This window comes from Numida meleagris, chromosome 22 (genome assembly GCF_002078875.1).
Source record: "Numida meleagris isolate 19003 breed g44 Domestic line chromosome 22, NumMel1.0, whole genome shotgun sequence".
Classification (NCBI taxonomy): Eukaryota; Metazoa; Chordata; class Aves; order Galliformes; family Numididae; genus Numida; species Numida meleagris.
Genome location: NC_034430.1, coordinates 2,289,940 through 2,302,338, shown reverse-complemented (window position 1 = coordinate 2,302,338; position 12,399 = coordinate 2,289,940). Strand labels below are relative to the sequence as shown.

Sequence of the window (12,399 nt, the reverse complement as noted above, 5' to 3'; positions counted from 1 at the left end):
CCCGCCCCGGCAGCAGCCGCCCCGCCGCGGAGCCATGTCGGCCAGCAGCCTTCTGGAACAGGTAGGGGGCCCCGCCGCCGTCCCCCAGCCTCCCCTTGGCGGCATCGGGCCTGGCCCGCTAGGCGAGGCCGCGGCTGGGGCCTAGCGGCGGGGTGCGGGCCGGGCCTCCCTTCCCCTCCCCGGGGCCTTCCCGCGGGCTGCGGCCGCTCCTCCCCTCACTCACCGCTCTCTCTTCTCTTTCCATGCCGCCGCCGCAGAGACCCAAAGGCCAAGGCAACAAAGGTGAGACGGGGCCGGAGCGGTGCGGATGGGCGCGGGGGGAGCTGTGCCGGGAGGGCCCCGTGCTGCCGCGGGGCCGCGTTTGGGAAAACACCGGGAAAACAACGTTAAAAAACCCGAGAGAGCTACTCACGGGGAGAGTTTGCTCGCGGAGGAGCGCTTTCCCCGCCGTGTGGTGGCACACCGTGTTCCCGGGGCCGTCCCGGAGGAGGAGGCGGTCGTGTTCCAGCTTGTTGAGCGCTTCCTAACGCCGCGCATCTCTTCCTCAGTGCAAAATGGGTCCGTGCATCAGAAGGACGGGCTGAACGACGACGACTTCGAGCCCTACTTGAGCCCTCAGGCCCGGCCGGTGAGTGAGCTGAGCTGCGGGGAGCCCGCGGCTGCACGGATTCCTTTCCCTGCCCTGTCCCTGCTGATCGTGCTTTGCTGTTTGCCAGCCTTCCCCTGGCCACCTGCTGATTGCCTCCCCGCGCTTCTCCCAGCAAAAATGGCATGGGGGGGGGGGGTGAGGGCTGGAGGTGTTAGCGACTTTTTGGGTCTTCCTTTTTGGGACTTCCTCCGGTTGAGGCTCAGCCCGCTATCGGCTGTCTTGAAATTACTACTTCTGGTCTTTCAGTTGCGTTGCTTTGGCCTTGTTTCTTTGCTTGTCGTGGCTCTTTGTAGAGCAGATGCACCGTGCAGCATTGTGAAATTGCTTCATGAGGTGCAGCCGTGCTCTGGAGGCATTTTGGAAGATGCTATCTGTGCTCTTCTGTCTCTGCCAAAGTAAACTGAAAATGCGTGTCACGGGGTTTTCTCTATTTCTCACCAAAAAAAAAAAACCCCGGAACACTTTTGTCATAAGGGCGGACGGGACTTTCTTAGAACTTTAGTAAGAAGTTGGGCTGGAGTTTGTGAGCAACTTCTGAAAGTCAGGCTTCCAGGTACTTTTCAGTTGCAGTTTGAGATGAGCTCCATTGTTAACTGCTCTGTCTCATGAGCAGTAGGAGAGTGACACATAACAGATGGAGTTCAGCTGATTAGACCTTACAAGTAAGCATCACAGATAAACATCTGTAGTAAGACTGTAGCAGTTCATTCTCTTGGCTTCTTTTCCCTTTACTGTTGTGACTGGTTAAAAAAAAAATAAGCTGTTTTGTTTCTCCCTTTCTGTGTTTTTTTTAAATCACCTTTGCTAGCCAGTGTATCTTTTCAGATACTCGTGATTCGTGTTCTGTTGGAACACAAGAGCAGGTTTCTGTCTCAGTTAAATACTCACCGGGTATTTTCCTAGTTTGTGCTCAGTACTCTGTAAGGACCTGTTAGCTGTTGCACAATCTTGGGCATTCAACCTGTCCGTGAAGTAACAAGCTGTATTTAGCTCCCTTAAAAAAGTGACAAGCCTGAATTTGAGTTGCCTGGGGAGAGAGAGAGAGAGAGAGAGGGTGCGATTGCTTTCTCAAGCCTTGAATAAAGCAAGCTACTTCCTTTCCCCTACCATATTTTATTCTCTTTTTTTTTGCTTTTGATACATATCTCAATACTTAGTTTGTATTTATGCGTGTCACAAACCGGTGAAGGTATTTTTAAAAAGAAGGCAGTGACCAGAGTGCACCTGAGGAGGGGGAGGAGAGCTGTGGAAATACAGCAGGAGCGAGGTAAAACCGCTGCGTTAACGTTGAATGAAACTTGAGGGTGACTTTGTCTCCTCTTTTTTCTTGCTGCACTGCCTTGCCTGTCGCTCTCACCTGTCTTTTGATGCTCTGGTTAGTAGAAAGCAAAAAGCTGGGGGTCAGTCTGGAGGGGTCCGTGGGGCTGCTGAGCTGACAAGCAGGGCTGTGACAGAGCAGTGTCACACAGGCACCTTTCTTCTGGACATGGGAAAGGGAGCTAAGGCTGTGAATTAAATATCGCCAACTGCTGCGGGGTAACACGAGTGCTTTTGGGGCTGCTGTCTGCCCACACATGAGGTGACCACCTTGTGAAGTTCCTTGGCTCTTTGCTGGAGAGCTGCTGTTTCGGGTGTGACTCTTAACCAACTTGTCAGCCTGCTGAAATCACGTTGCTGCGTGTGCTTAAAGCTCAGGCACGCAGTGATTCTTCAGCTCCAGAAAGCAAAAACCCAAAAGTTCAGCGGCAGTGAGTAAGCTTAAACCCTCCTTGTCTGAGGTGCAGATGCAGAGGAATAGTGAATTTGAGGAAATAACTGTACAAGAAGTCTTAGTCATTGGAGGGAATTAAAAGCTTTCTTTGCATACCCATCAGTGTCATTGTGCGAGTGCGATGTGGCGGGGCGAGGTGTGCTTGACAGCAAAGCATGGTTGTAGAAACTGAAAATTAAAGCTGCACCCTGGGTAAGAGTTAATTGCTTTATTAATACGCTTTTGTTCTGAACTTATGTGCGTCCACACCGTGTAGCAGTGCAGAAAGTTTGCCAGCGTTTCGTGCAGCGAACCAAACGGTGTTAGCACAATTCCTGCTGATTTTTGGAAGAGTTGAGGCTCGCCCAGCCCCAAACCTGTTGCTTTCATTTAACTCACTGGAAGGTGGAGAGGCAAAACTGCTATTTCTGGAGGAGGCCAGAGCCATCTTGAGAGCCTCCATAGACTCCAGCATGGCGTGAAGTCCTCTGGGAGCTGCGCTTGGCACGTGAAAACATGATTCAATGAGAAATGGAGCGGAGCCTGCTGCAAGCCAGGCTCTTAAATGGGAACCCAACCTGACTTTTCATCTCATCTGCATTGGGCTGGCGTGTAAGCTGCTTGTGTAGCACAAGGCTGTCTGCACACCGGTTCACATTACTGGATGATAATGTCCATTAGCGTGGCTTGAACAGCTCCCCGGGGGGACGCTGCTTTGAATACCAAATGACAGATGTTTTTCATGTAAGCGAACCTTAGTCATGTCGGAGAGTTTTCCTCATTGTAAAATGAAGCAAATTGTTTTTGTAACCTGAAGGCTATTTGGATGTGAAAAGGGAGACCAAAGCACGGAGCTGCTTTCTTCTGCTCCAAAGCCTGCTTTGCTGTGCTGTGGTGGTCCCTGTGCTATGAAGGGCTCCCAGTGAAGCGCTGCTGATTACTCCCCATTTCCAGGTATTTTTTTCAGTGTGTGCTCGCAGCGCTGGAGCAGCTGGTGTTCTGAGGATGAGGCATTAAATCCTGCTTTGTTTGCAAGTTCTTGGGTATTTGGAACTCTCAAATTGGAGGTTGTCAGGATGGAGCTGTTTTCGTGGGTAGGAAGTGTAAGGAGGGGACTTGTGCTAGGAGCAGCGAGGGATGTTTGTGATTATGGCAGTGCGCTGCCACTGGACCATTGCCCTCCATATCACCCTTCTCCACCTCCTTCCCCCAAACCTTTCATCATGCACACAGCAAAATAAGCTCTGAGACGTGCGTTACCCAGGTGAGAGAAGCCTCCTTCTATAGAGACAGAAAAAGCAGATGATGATGATATCCATATGCAAGGTAAGGTGTTATTCCCAGGGCTGAGCAGGAGCTCCTGGGCAGCCCGGTGTGCGGTCTGTGTCGTGCATCAGGACACTGAGCTCTGATCTTAGCGTGAGGAGCGTGCTAAGCCTTTGTGTTTAATCTTGGGGGCAGTGAAGCTGTTCTGAGAGCACCCCTAGCAGCAGAGGTGCATGGGGCCAGGCTTGTTTGCCTGCTCAGTGCCAGGGTGGGGAGGCTGGGGCACGGGAAACCAGAGCTGGCCCTTAGTCCTGATCCCTGCCCACTTGTTCTCCTCATCCTAACTGTCCAGTGGTTATTTTTCTTTTGCAGAACAATGCATACACTGCAATGTCCGATTCCTACTTACCCAACTACTACAGTCCCTCCATCGGATTCTCCTACTCGCTGGGCGAGGCTGCCTGGTCCACGGGGGGCGACCCCCCCATGCCCTACCTAACCTCTTACGGACAGCTGAGCAACGGGGAGCCTCACTTCCTCCCAGACGCCATGTTCGGGCAGCCAGGGGCCCTTGGCAGCACTCCATTCCTCGGGCAGCACGGCTTTAACTTCTTTCCAAGTGGGATTGACTTTTCGGCTTGGGGGAATAACAGTTCTCAGGGACAATCCACTCAAAGCTCTGGTTACAGCAGCAATTACGCCTATGCCCCCAGTTCGCTGGGGGGGGCCATGATCGATGGACAGTCCGCTTTTGCCAGCGAGACTCTCAACAAAGCTCCGGGCATGAACACCATAGACCAAGGGATGGCAGCCCTGAAGCTGGGCAGCACGGACGTGGCCGGCAACGTCCCCAAAGTTGTCGGTTCGGCCGTCGGGAGCGGATCCATTACCAGCAACATCGTGGCATCTAACAGCTTGCCTCCGGCCACCATCGCTCCCCCGAAGCCGACGTCCTGGGCTGACATCGCCAGCAAGCCGGCGAAGCAGCAGCCCAAGCTGAAGGCCAAGAACGGCATCGCGGGTTCGAGTCTTCCCCCGCCTCCAATCAAACACAACATGGATATAGGAACTTGGGACAACAAAGGGCCGGTGGCGAAAGCCCCCTCGCAGGCCTTAGTGCAGAACATGGCCCAGCAGCCCCCCCAGGCTTCCCCCCAGCCCGTGGCTCAGCAGATGACCGGCAGCCCGCCCGTGGCCCAGGCTCCCGGCGGGCAGCAGGCCCAGCCGCTGCCCCCGCCTCCGCCGCAGCCCACCCCGCTGCCCGTCCCGCAGCCGGCGGCTCAGCCCGCGCGCTGGGTCGCTCCCCGCAACCGGGGCAGCGGCTTCGGCCAGAACGGCACCGAGGGCGGCGGGGTGGGAGCGGCGCAGCCCAGCGCAGGCTCGGCTCCTTCGGAACCTCACCCGGTGCTGGAGAAGTTGAGGTCCATCAACAACTACAACCCCAAGGATTTCGACTGGAACCCAAAGCACGGCCGGGTTTTCATCATTAAGAGTTATTCTGAGGACGATATCCACCGTTCCATTAAATATAACATCTGGTGCAGTACGGAGCACGGCAACAAGAGACTGGATGCCGCCTACCGCTCCATGAATGGGAAGGGCCCCGTTTACTTACTGTTCAGTGTCAACGGTAGCGGTCACTTCTGCGGCGTAGCAGAAATGAAATCTGCTGTGGACTATAACACGTGTGCGGGTGTGTGGTCCCAGGACAAGTGGAAGGGACGTTTTGATGTCAGGTGGATTTTTGTGAAGGACGTTCCCAACAGCCAGCTGCGGCACATCCGCCTAGAGAACAACGAGAATAAACCAGTGACCAACTCCAGGGACACTCAGGAGGTGCCTCTGGAGAAGGCTAAGCAGGTGTTGAAAATCATTGCCACCTACAAGCACACCACCTCCATCTTCGATGACTTCTCACACTATGAGAAACGCCAGGAGGAGGAGGAAACTGTTAAAAAGGTAACGTGTGTGTGTGGCATGGTCCCGTGGCCCGAAGGGATGGGCTGGGGAGCGGGTTTGGGGCTGGCCCTGTGCTGCTGTAGGGAACCTGCTACCCAAACAGGAGCACTGCTACCCAAACTGGAGCACCTTTTGGGGTGCAGGTGGGTGCTGCCAGAACTGGGTGCTGTCCTGGCAGGCGGAGCTCGCGCCAGCTTGCACTCAGCAGCCCTTGGGTTGCTCTAAATCCCAGACTTCTCAGTGTGCTGTATTCAGCTTTATCCCGCCGTCAGCTCCTGGTTCAATGTGGCCTAAAGTAAGAGATCAGTGGGGGCTCTGGGCAGTGGCTGAGAAGCAGAGCTGGGCTCTGACAAGCTGTCTGATCCACCCCCTACCTCGAGCGGGATCAGCGTGACAGATGTTTCCCACCGCCTGTAAAACCTTCAGGCACAGCAGTTCCTGTCCCTCCCCGGGCAATCTAGCCCCGTGCTTAATTATCCTTCCTGTTAGAAGGCTTTGTCTAATGCCCAGCCTCAATCTCCCTTGCAGCAATGTAAGTCCCTGACTGCTCGTGCTCCCCTCTGGACGCAGAGCAGGTCATCCCGTTCCTCTTGGCAGCGAGCTGCTCGTGGCCGTGCCCTGTGCTGGGCTGCGTCACCTCGGAGCTCGCTGTCACCCTCTGTTTGTTCACTGGAGGGCTGAAAATAATGCCCAAACTGTGGAGCTGGGAGGAGGGAATTCAGCGACCGCCCAAACCACCTGCGCCTGACCCTCCGTGCCATGTTTTGGTCCAAACAGTAATTACAAATTAGCATTAGCAGGGCTTTCTGGGAGCTGGCCAGGTTTCCTCATCCCCTCCTTAGTTTCGGCAATGGGGAATTTTCCACGCAGCGGTTGAGGAGCGGAGTCGGGAGCTGCGACTGCTCACCACGACAGGACACGGTGATGGATCTTTAGATGGGGTTTACTTGTGTGCACGAGCGGTGCCACCAAAGGCAGTCGTGTTCTGCAGCTGATGCTCAAACACTTCTGGCACGTGAAGGAAATCTGTAGGGGAGGAAGGTGTTGCAAGGTGTGCCGAGGGAACGTTCTCTTTCTGGTTGAAGTGTAAACTTGATCTCTGTGTGATCTCCAGCCCGTCCCGAAGTGGTGATTTCTCCTTTGTCAGCTGAGGTTTTGAGTGCAATCAGAAATCTGCTCTGTGTAGGATGCTGTAGGAAGTGGGACTTGCGGTGCGCTCTGTGTCTGACGGCGTGGGGTGTGAGAAAGGGGCAGATCCCAGCGAGGGGAGAAGCACTGCTGGGGGGAGGGAGAGGGGAATAAATAAAATGGAAACAGCGAATGGAGATGGGGGTGAAGAAGGAAGAGCAACAGAGTGGGAGAGACGTGGGGGAAGGAGGGAGGCAGGCGGGTGGTTTGCTGGAGAGCAAGCGGCCTGAACGTGGGTGAGGTACGAAGACCAGCGACACAGCCGTTCTCTTTACACGTAGAACATCTTTACTCATCTTCCCAGCTGTCTTTTGAAGGCTCCTCCCCAGCGATGCTCAGCCTCTCTGCGCTGTGCTGAGGGTCAGCAGCAGGCTGACGTGCGGCGCTGGAGCGTGACACCCTGACGCAGGAGTTCTGAGCGGAGAAACATTTATTCTTTCAAAGGAAACTTAGTCATCCGCCTCTGGAATTCACAGGCAAGGAGGGATTCTTGCAGATAGACAAAGCAAACGCCAGCTTTGCTGTTGACTCAGTGTTACATGTGAAGGGCCCCTGCCCTGTCACATCCGCCGGGGAGGAAATGACTTGGGCTTTCTTATGGCTGCAGTTTGACCTCTTTGGTGGCTCTCTGCTGCGGCCTCGAGGACGGCTGGAGTCTGTCCCCGTTGTTTCGTGGCTTCATTGAGAAGCAGCAGGGGGAATGCTGCAGCCTTGGGGTGGCGGTGCTGCGTTCGTGTTCTGCATTCCTGCTCCTTGAAGCTGAAATGTCGCAGGGTTTGGCTTGGTTGGGACTGCTTGCAAGCTGCAGTTGTTTCCCTTGGCTCCCAGTTTGCCTACAGCTTTGTCTGCTTTGCAGTTTGGTTCCTGCTCGCTGCCCAGGCAGATGGACGAGCTCTTGTGAAAGTCTGGGAACTCGTGAATGTTCTTTTGTGCTTCTCACGGCGAGAGTCACTTCTTTAGAATGCCCAGAAATAGTTCCAAGAAATCATACGAAAAATATCTTGCTCAGTGTTGATGCTGTTCTCTCTGGCCAGCAAAGGGAGGTTAAATGGTTCAGTGCTGAGAACACTGGCATCCTGCTGTTGTCTCCTGTTGCTTGTGCCCGCAGGGGCTGATCTCCAGTTCTTCCCAGTGCCTCGCTTTGCTCTACTGAATGCAGTTTTCTGAAAGGTTTGGGTGTTTCTGCCCAAACTGATGAAGCCAGTCACTAGCTGAATCCCAGCTGAAGGAATTCAGGACTGCTGGGAGCTGTTGTGGGTAGAGCATGGCACCTGTGCCTTCCCTGGGAGGACTGCTTTATCCCCGTGAAACAAACAGGACTCTAGGGCTTGGTAATACCTGTGTGTTTCTGGGGATGTTGCAGTGACCTCAGTGTAAAGCTCCTGGGTAATGATGGGACGTGCTGCTTGCATGTGTAGGGCAGCAGCTTGCCTCTTCTGGAAGCAGCCCGTGTAAGCTCTGGAGGATGTTGATCTCATTCTTTGCCTCATTGCCTCCTTGGGAAGGAGCTGGGAAGGGACATTGCACGGGTACAGTCCTGTCCTGTCCCATCCCTCCCAGGGCTGCAGCTCAGTAGGAGCCACGTGGGTCAGTGTCCTCACTGAGGTCAGACCCTCTGGATGCAGGGGTGGAAGGAGTTATTTCTGGAAGCGAGCTCTGTGTGTCTCAGCGTGCACTGTCCTGCTCCAAGGGCATCAGTCGTGGCAGGTATCGCTGCCCCTCATAGGAGGAGGAACGTAAGGACCAGCAAAGCAGTGCTCTGTGAGCCTGCTGGAAACCACCCGCAGCCCTGTGAAGAGGGGAATGCTTTCTGATGTGTTCTGCAGAGCTCTTGTTTCTTCCTAACTTGTTCTGGAGCCTGGACTGGCACTCCCATCCCCCTCTGTTAGCTGTCCTGGCTGACACTGTGCTCACGTTTGGTTTTACCGTATCCACAGCGTTTGTGAGAGTAGACGAAGCAGAGATTTCTTTGCAGGTTATTGCCCCAAGCCAGCCATCTCCAAGCACAGTGAGCACTGCCTGCAACCCTACAGTTCCTTTACCCAGCCATCCCAAGGCTGCTTGCTCTTTCTACTCCAAATCCTGACCGGGCTGGAGCTGTTGGACTGATGCAGCAGGGCAGCGTTTCCTTGCTGTGAGTGCCTCTCGCTGCTGGGTAGCACGCCTTGTTCCTCCCAGTTCAGTTCCAGGCCTCCGAAAACTTGCTCATGGCAGCCCCATCTTTCAGTCTGTTTGTCACAGAGCATTGACACGCAAACCGTGCTGCTTATTCCAGCATTTCATTACTGCCCTCAGCTTCAGGTTTTCAGGTCAGAACTGCAGCTCCACGTTGCAGGACGCCCCGAGCTGCATTTTCCTACCAAGACGTTGATTGCATTCGGTGTGAGCAGACTGATGACTTCAAGTGAACGTCTTCAACAAATGAAACAAGGCTTTGTTCCTTCTCCAGCTGAGTTGAATTGCACGGGTGGTCGGCGAATTCCCTAGGAGCTGCATGGAGGTTTTGGCATGCAAGGAGGGAGCGAGCAGGATGTCATCGCTGGTGGCTTTTATTTTAAGTGCTTTGAGTAAGTTGCTGACACTGAGGTTAATAGCTGCTGACACAGGGGTTGTGTTTGGGGTTATTTTATTAACAGAGGCTTCTCCATACGAAGCAGCTCACCTTTGAAGCAGAGCATTGATCAGCTGTGTCATTCAGTGGTCCTGGGCTTTCTGCCTGCTGCAATATGTTGCCTAAAGCTGACCAGGATGCTTGGGAAGCTGTAGAGGTGCACTGATACGTGGGCCTGGTGTCTGGGCAGCGTGTGAGGAATGGCTTTGAGCACGGTGCCAACAAAAACACGGCGCTGCATCAGCTCTTGGCTGCAAGAAGCTGCTTTCTCCTGTCTTGTGCAAAGCATTTTGTGGCAGGTGTTCCTCTAGGAAGCACCTTGTTGTGCGCTGTGCCATCCTTCCAGCTGTGGTTCCTGGAGTCCTCTGCCCAGGGTGGGGGCTTTAATTGGAGTTTGTCAGGTGAAGGTGCATTTGAGCAGCTCGTTTTGAGTTTTTGCAAGCCATTCTGTAGAAGGAATTTGGAAATGGAGGCCGCGTTTCTGGTTCCATACCGTTGGAGGCTCCTCATGGAAAGCACAACGCTGAGCTTTCTTTTCATAGAATCCCAATATCAGCTTAAACTTCAGGTAAAATCTAGGTCAAGCTTTGTCCTGAGGCTCTGGAGAAGGGCCTGCAGCACTTGCTTTTTTTGTGTGTGAGGAAGGCAGCATCCTCATCCTGGTTTTGTGGGCCTGCTGGGTGCATGCAAACTGCTCCTTGCTCTCCTTTTCCCCAAGCAGCAAGCTCTGTGTGCAGCAACCTGAAGCGCTCAGGAGCAGATCTCTGTAAGGAGAGCACGAGCACGTGTCTGTCCATCTCTGACAGCTGTCCTGCCCTGGAACAGCTTGTGTCTCAGGAGCTTCTTGACCCAGAGGACGTATCCTCATCCTGGAGGAGGTGGTGAGCTGTAGGTTTCAGTGCACTCTGTGTCTGCTCTTCTTCTTCCCACGTGCATCGTTTCATTTCTCAAACCCAAGCGAGCCAAACTCGCTGTGATCTTCAGCTGCTTTTTCTCACAGGTTCCTCCATTTCTTCACGCTTGGTTGCTATTTTTCTTAGCCTGGGTGGCTTAGCACCATCAGTAAACTTTGTCTCTTTATTATTCACTCCCTTTCCTGGTTTTCTTATGACCATATTGAACCACAAATTCCAGTGGAGCTCCACAGGTTACCATCTCTGCACAGGGTTATCCAGTGCTTAGCACTGCACTTGCGTGGCGTGACAAAGCATAGAGGTATTGGTGCATTTATTCTGCCTTGAAACGTGCAGGTGGGCTTCTGCCTTTTCCAGAGAACCCAGGCACAAAGCTTTCTGCAGGAGGATCTGCTCCTGGGAATTGGGTGCTCCCTTCGTGCAATGCAAAGTGATGGTTAAGCAAGAAGAGGCTCATCCTTTGCAGTCAGTTCTGTGAGCAAGAGGGAGGACGGAGCCCTCTGACTGCAACCAGAGCAATACATCTGCTTTTGTCCTCTTCCATAGGTGAGGCAGGCTAGGATGGAACCGCTCTCTGTAGCTCTGGTGCCTTTCTCATGCTGACAGGAGGAGAACCTTGTGTTTGGGTTGTAAATCAGGGCTGCAGGCTGTGTGTGGGGCGGGGGAACGCAATACAAGTGATGCCTGCTCGCTGCAGCCGTGCCCTGGGCTGCTCCTGTTGGGAAGGGGAGGCTCTGGGGGGCGACCCAGGGGCAGTGGGTGGCTGCGAGGTGCACCCAGCCCTGCAGGAGGCCCGGGGAAGCAGTGTGCTGTGGGCTGGGCGTGCTGTGGGGCACGCTGCTCGTGCCAGCGCCGGGTGGCTGAGCCTCGGCCCTTCAGGGAGCGCTGCTGGGATCGTGCAGACCCCACGCAGCGATTCCTGCGGCCCCTGCAGGTGGGTGCTGTGGGAGCAGACTGGTCCCGGTGAAGCTGGGAGCCACGCGCTGTGTTCTTCTGCCCTCTGATGGCCTGTTGTTGCCCCACCTGCACTGCCACGCTGATGCCTTTCCCTCCGCCCTAGCAGCGCTGCGGTCGGGTGTAGTTTGTTCCAAGGTAAGAGCACGAAAACGTCGTCGCCATCCCGAGCTGCAGAGCCCGTTGTCGCTGCTGCTGGGGCTGGGTAACATGCTCTGCCATCAGCCTCCTGCACTCCCAGTGAGCAGAATGGGGCCGTGACACCAGCACAGCCCCCAGGGACAGCAGGACGTGCTGGGTGCACGGAGCAGGGCTGGCACCCAGGGCTCCTGGCTGCTTCCCTGCACAGCACACTGCCTCCAAGCCCTGTGCTGTCGTTGCTGTCTCCAGGCTGTCCCACAGCCATTGTGCTGGGGGGGCACCAGCCCCGTGCCCTCAGTGTCCTTCCACCTGGAGCTTGGCCTCGGTGACCCACGTGGGTCCCTTCCAGCTGGGGGGGTGTGATGGGGAGCTGGCCCCCACCCTCAGCCATCTCCTGGGCAGCTGCTGCCCTCCTTGGAGGCACGCACCGTGTCACCATCTGTCCTCACCTAGGCCGACCTTTCCTTTTTGTGGTTGGTTTCTTTCTGTTTTCCTTCCTTCCTCGCCTCGTCCCGTGCTGCCTGGTGCTTCTCTTCCCCCGTTCCTCACCTGTAGCGTGGCAATACCTGTCCTGGGGAGGGCTGCCATCCTGCTGGCACCCGTCTGCCCTCACTGAGAGGCAGGGGATGCGAGCAGGCGTCTGCATCCCCCCCAGCCTGCAAGGAGCGGGGTGACCCCCACCCGACCCACAACACGGGGACGAGGAGCACCCACGGGCTCTCACACTTTGGAGTGGGGGGCGGGGGGGTGAACACATCAAGCTGGTCACCACATCACCCAGGCAGACACCGCTCCTCGTGCTTCCCTTCCCCACATGGGACAGGGCAGTGTCTGGATACAAAAGCAGGGAGGGGAGCTGCAGCCCCACCCCTGGTTCTACCCTTGGCTGATGCCTTCTCTCTTTTTTTCTCTTGCAGGAACGCCAGGGCCGTGTCAAATAAAAGGGCCACCAACCCCCCCCCCCCCC

General features: G+C 55.1%; 1 protein-coding gene across 3 annotated transcripts; it reads left to right on the top strand.

The window, feature by feature from the left end:
* On the top strand, positions 7-12,399 carry YTHDF2 (YTH N6-methyladenosine RNA binding protein 2). Of its 3 annotated transcripts, XM_021375281.1 has the most exons (5): positions 7-61; positions 258-282; positions 549-628; positions 4,038-5,624; positions 12,350-12,399. In XM_021375281.1, the coding sequence occupies exons 1-5, from the start codon at positions 35-37 to the stop codon at positions 12,371-12,373; spliced, it is 1,743 nt and encodes a 580-aa protein (XP_021230956.1). In that variant the 5' UTR covers positions 7-34; the 3' UTR covers positions 12,374-12,399. The 3 variants fall into 3 exon arrangements, with proteins under 3 accessions (XP_021230956.1, XP_021230954.1, XP_021230955.1); XM_021375279.1 differs by lacking the exon at positions 12,350-12,399 and having other exon boundaries at positions 4,038-12,343; XM_021375280.1 differs by lacking the exons at positions 7-61; positions 258-282; positions 549-628; positions 12,350-12,399 and adding an exon at positions 640-1,916 and having other exon boundaries at positions 4,038-12,343.

Coding starts and splice junctions, on each gene's coding strand:
- YTHDF2 (XM_021375279.1), top strand. CDS start 35: ATGTCGGCCAGCAGCCTTCTGGAACAG. Junction 62..257: donor CCAGCAGCCTTCTGGAACAG/GTAGGGGGCCCC, acceptor CCGCCGCCGCAG/AGACCCAAAGGCCAAGGCAA. Junction 629..4,037: donor TGAGCCCTCAGGCCCGGCCG/GTGAGTGAGCTG, acceptor TTTCTTTTGCAG/AACAATGCATACACTGCAAT.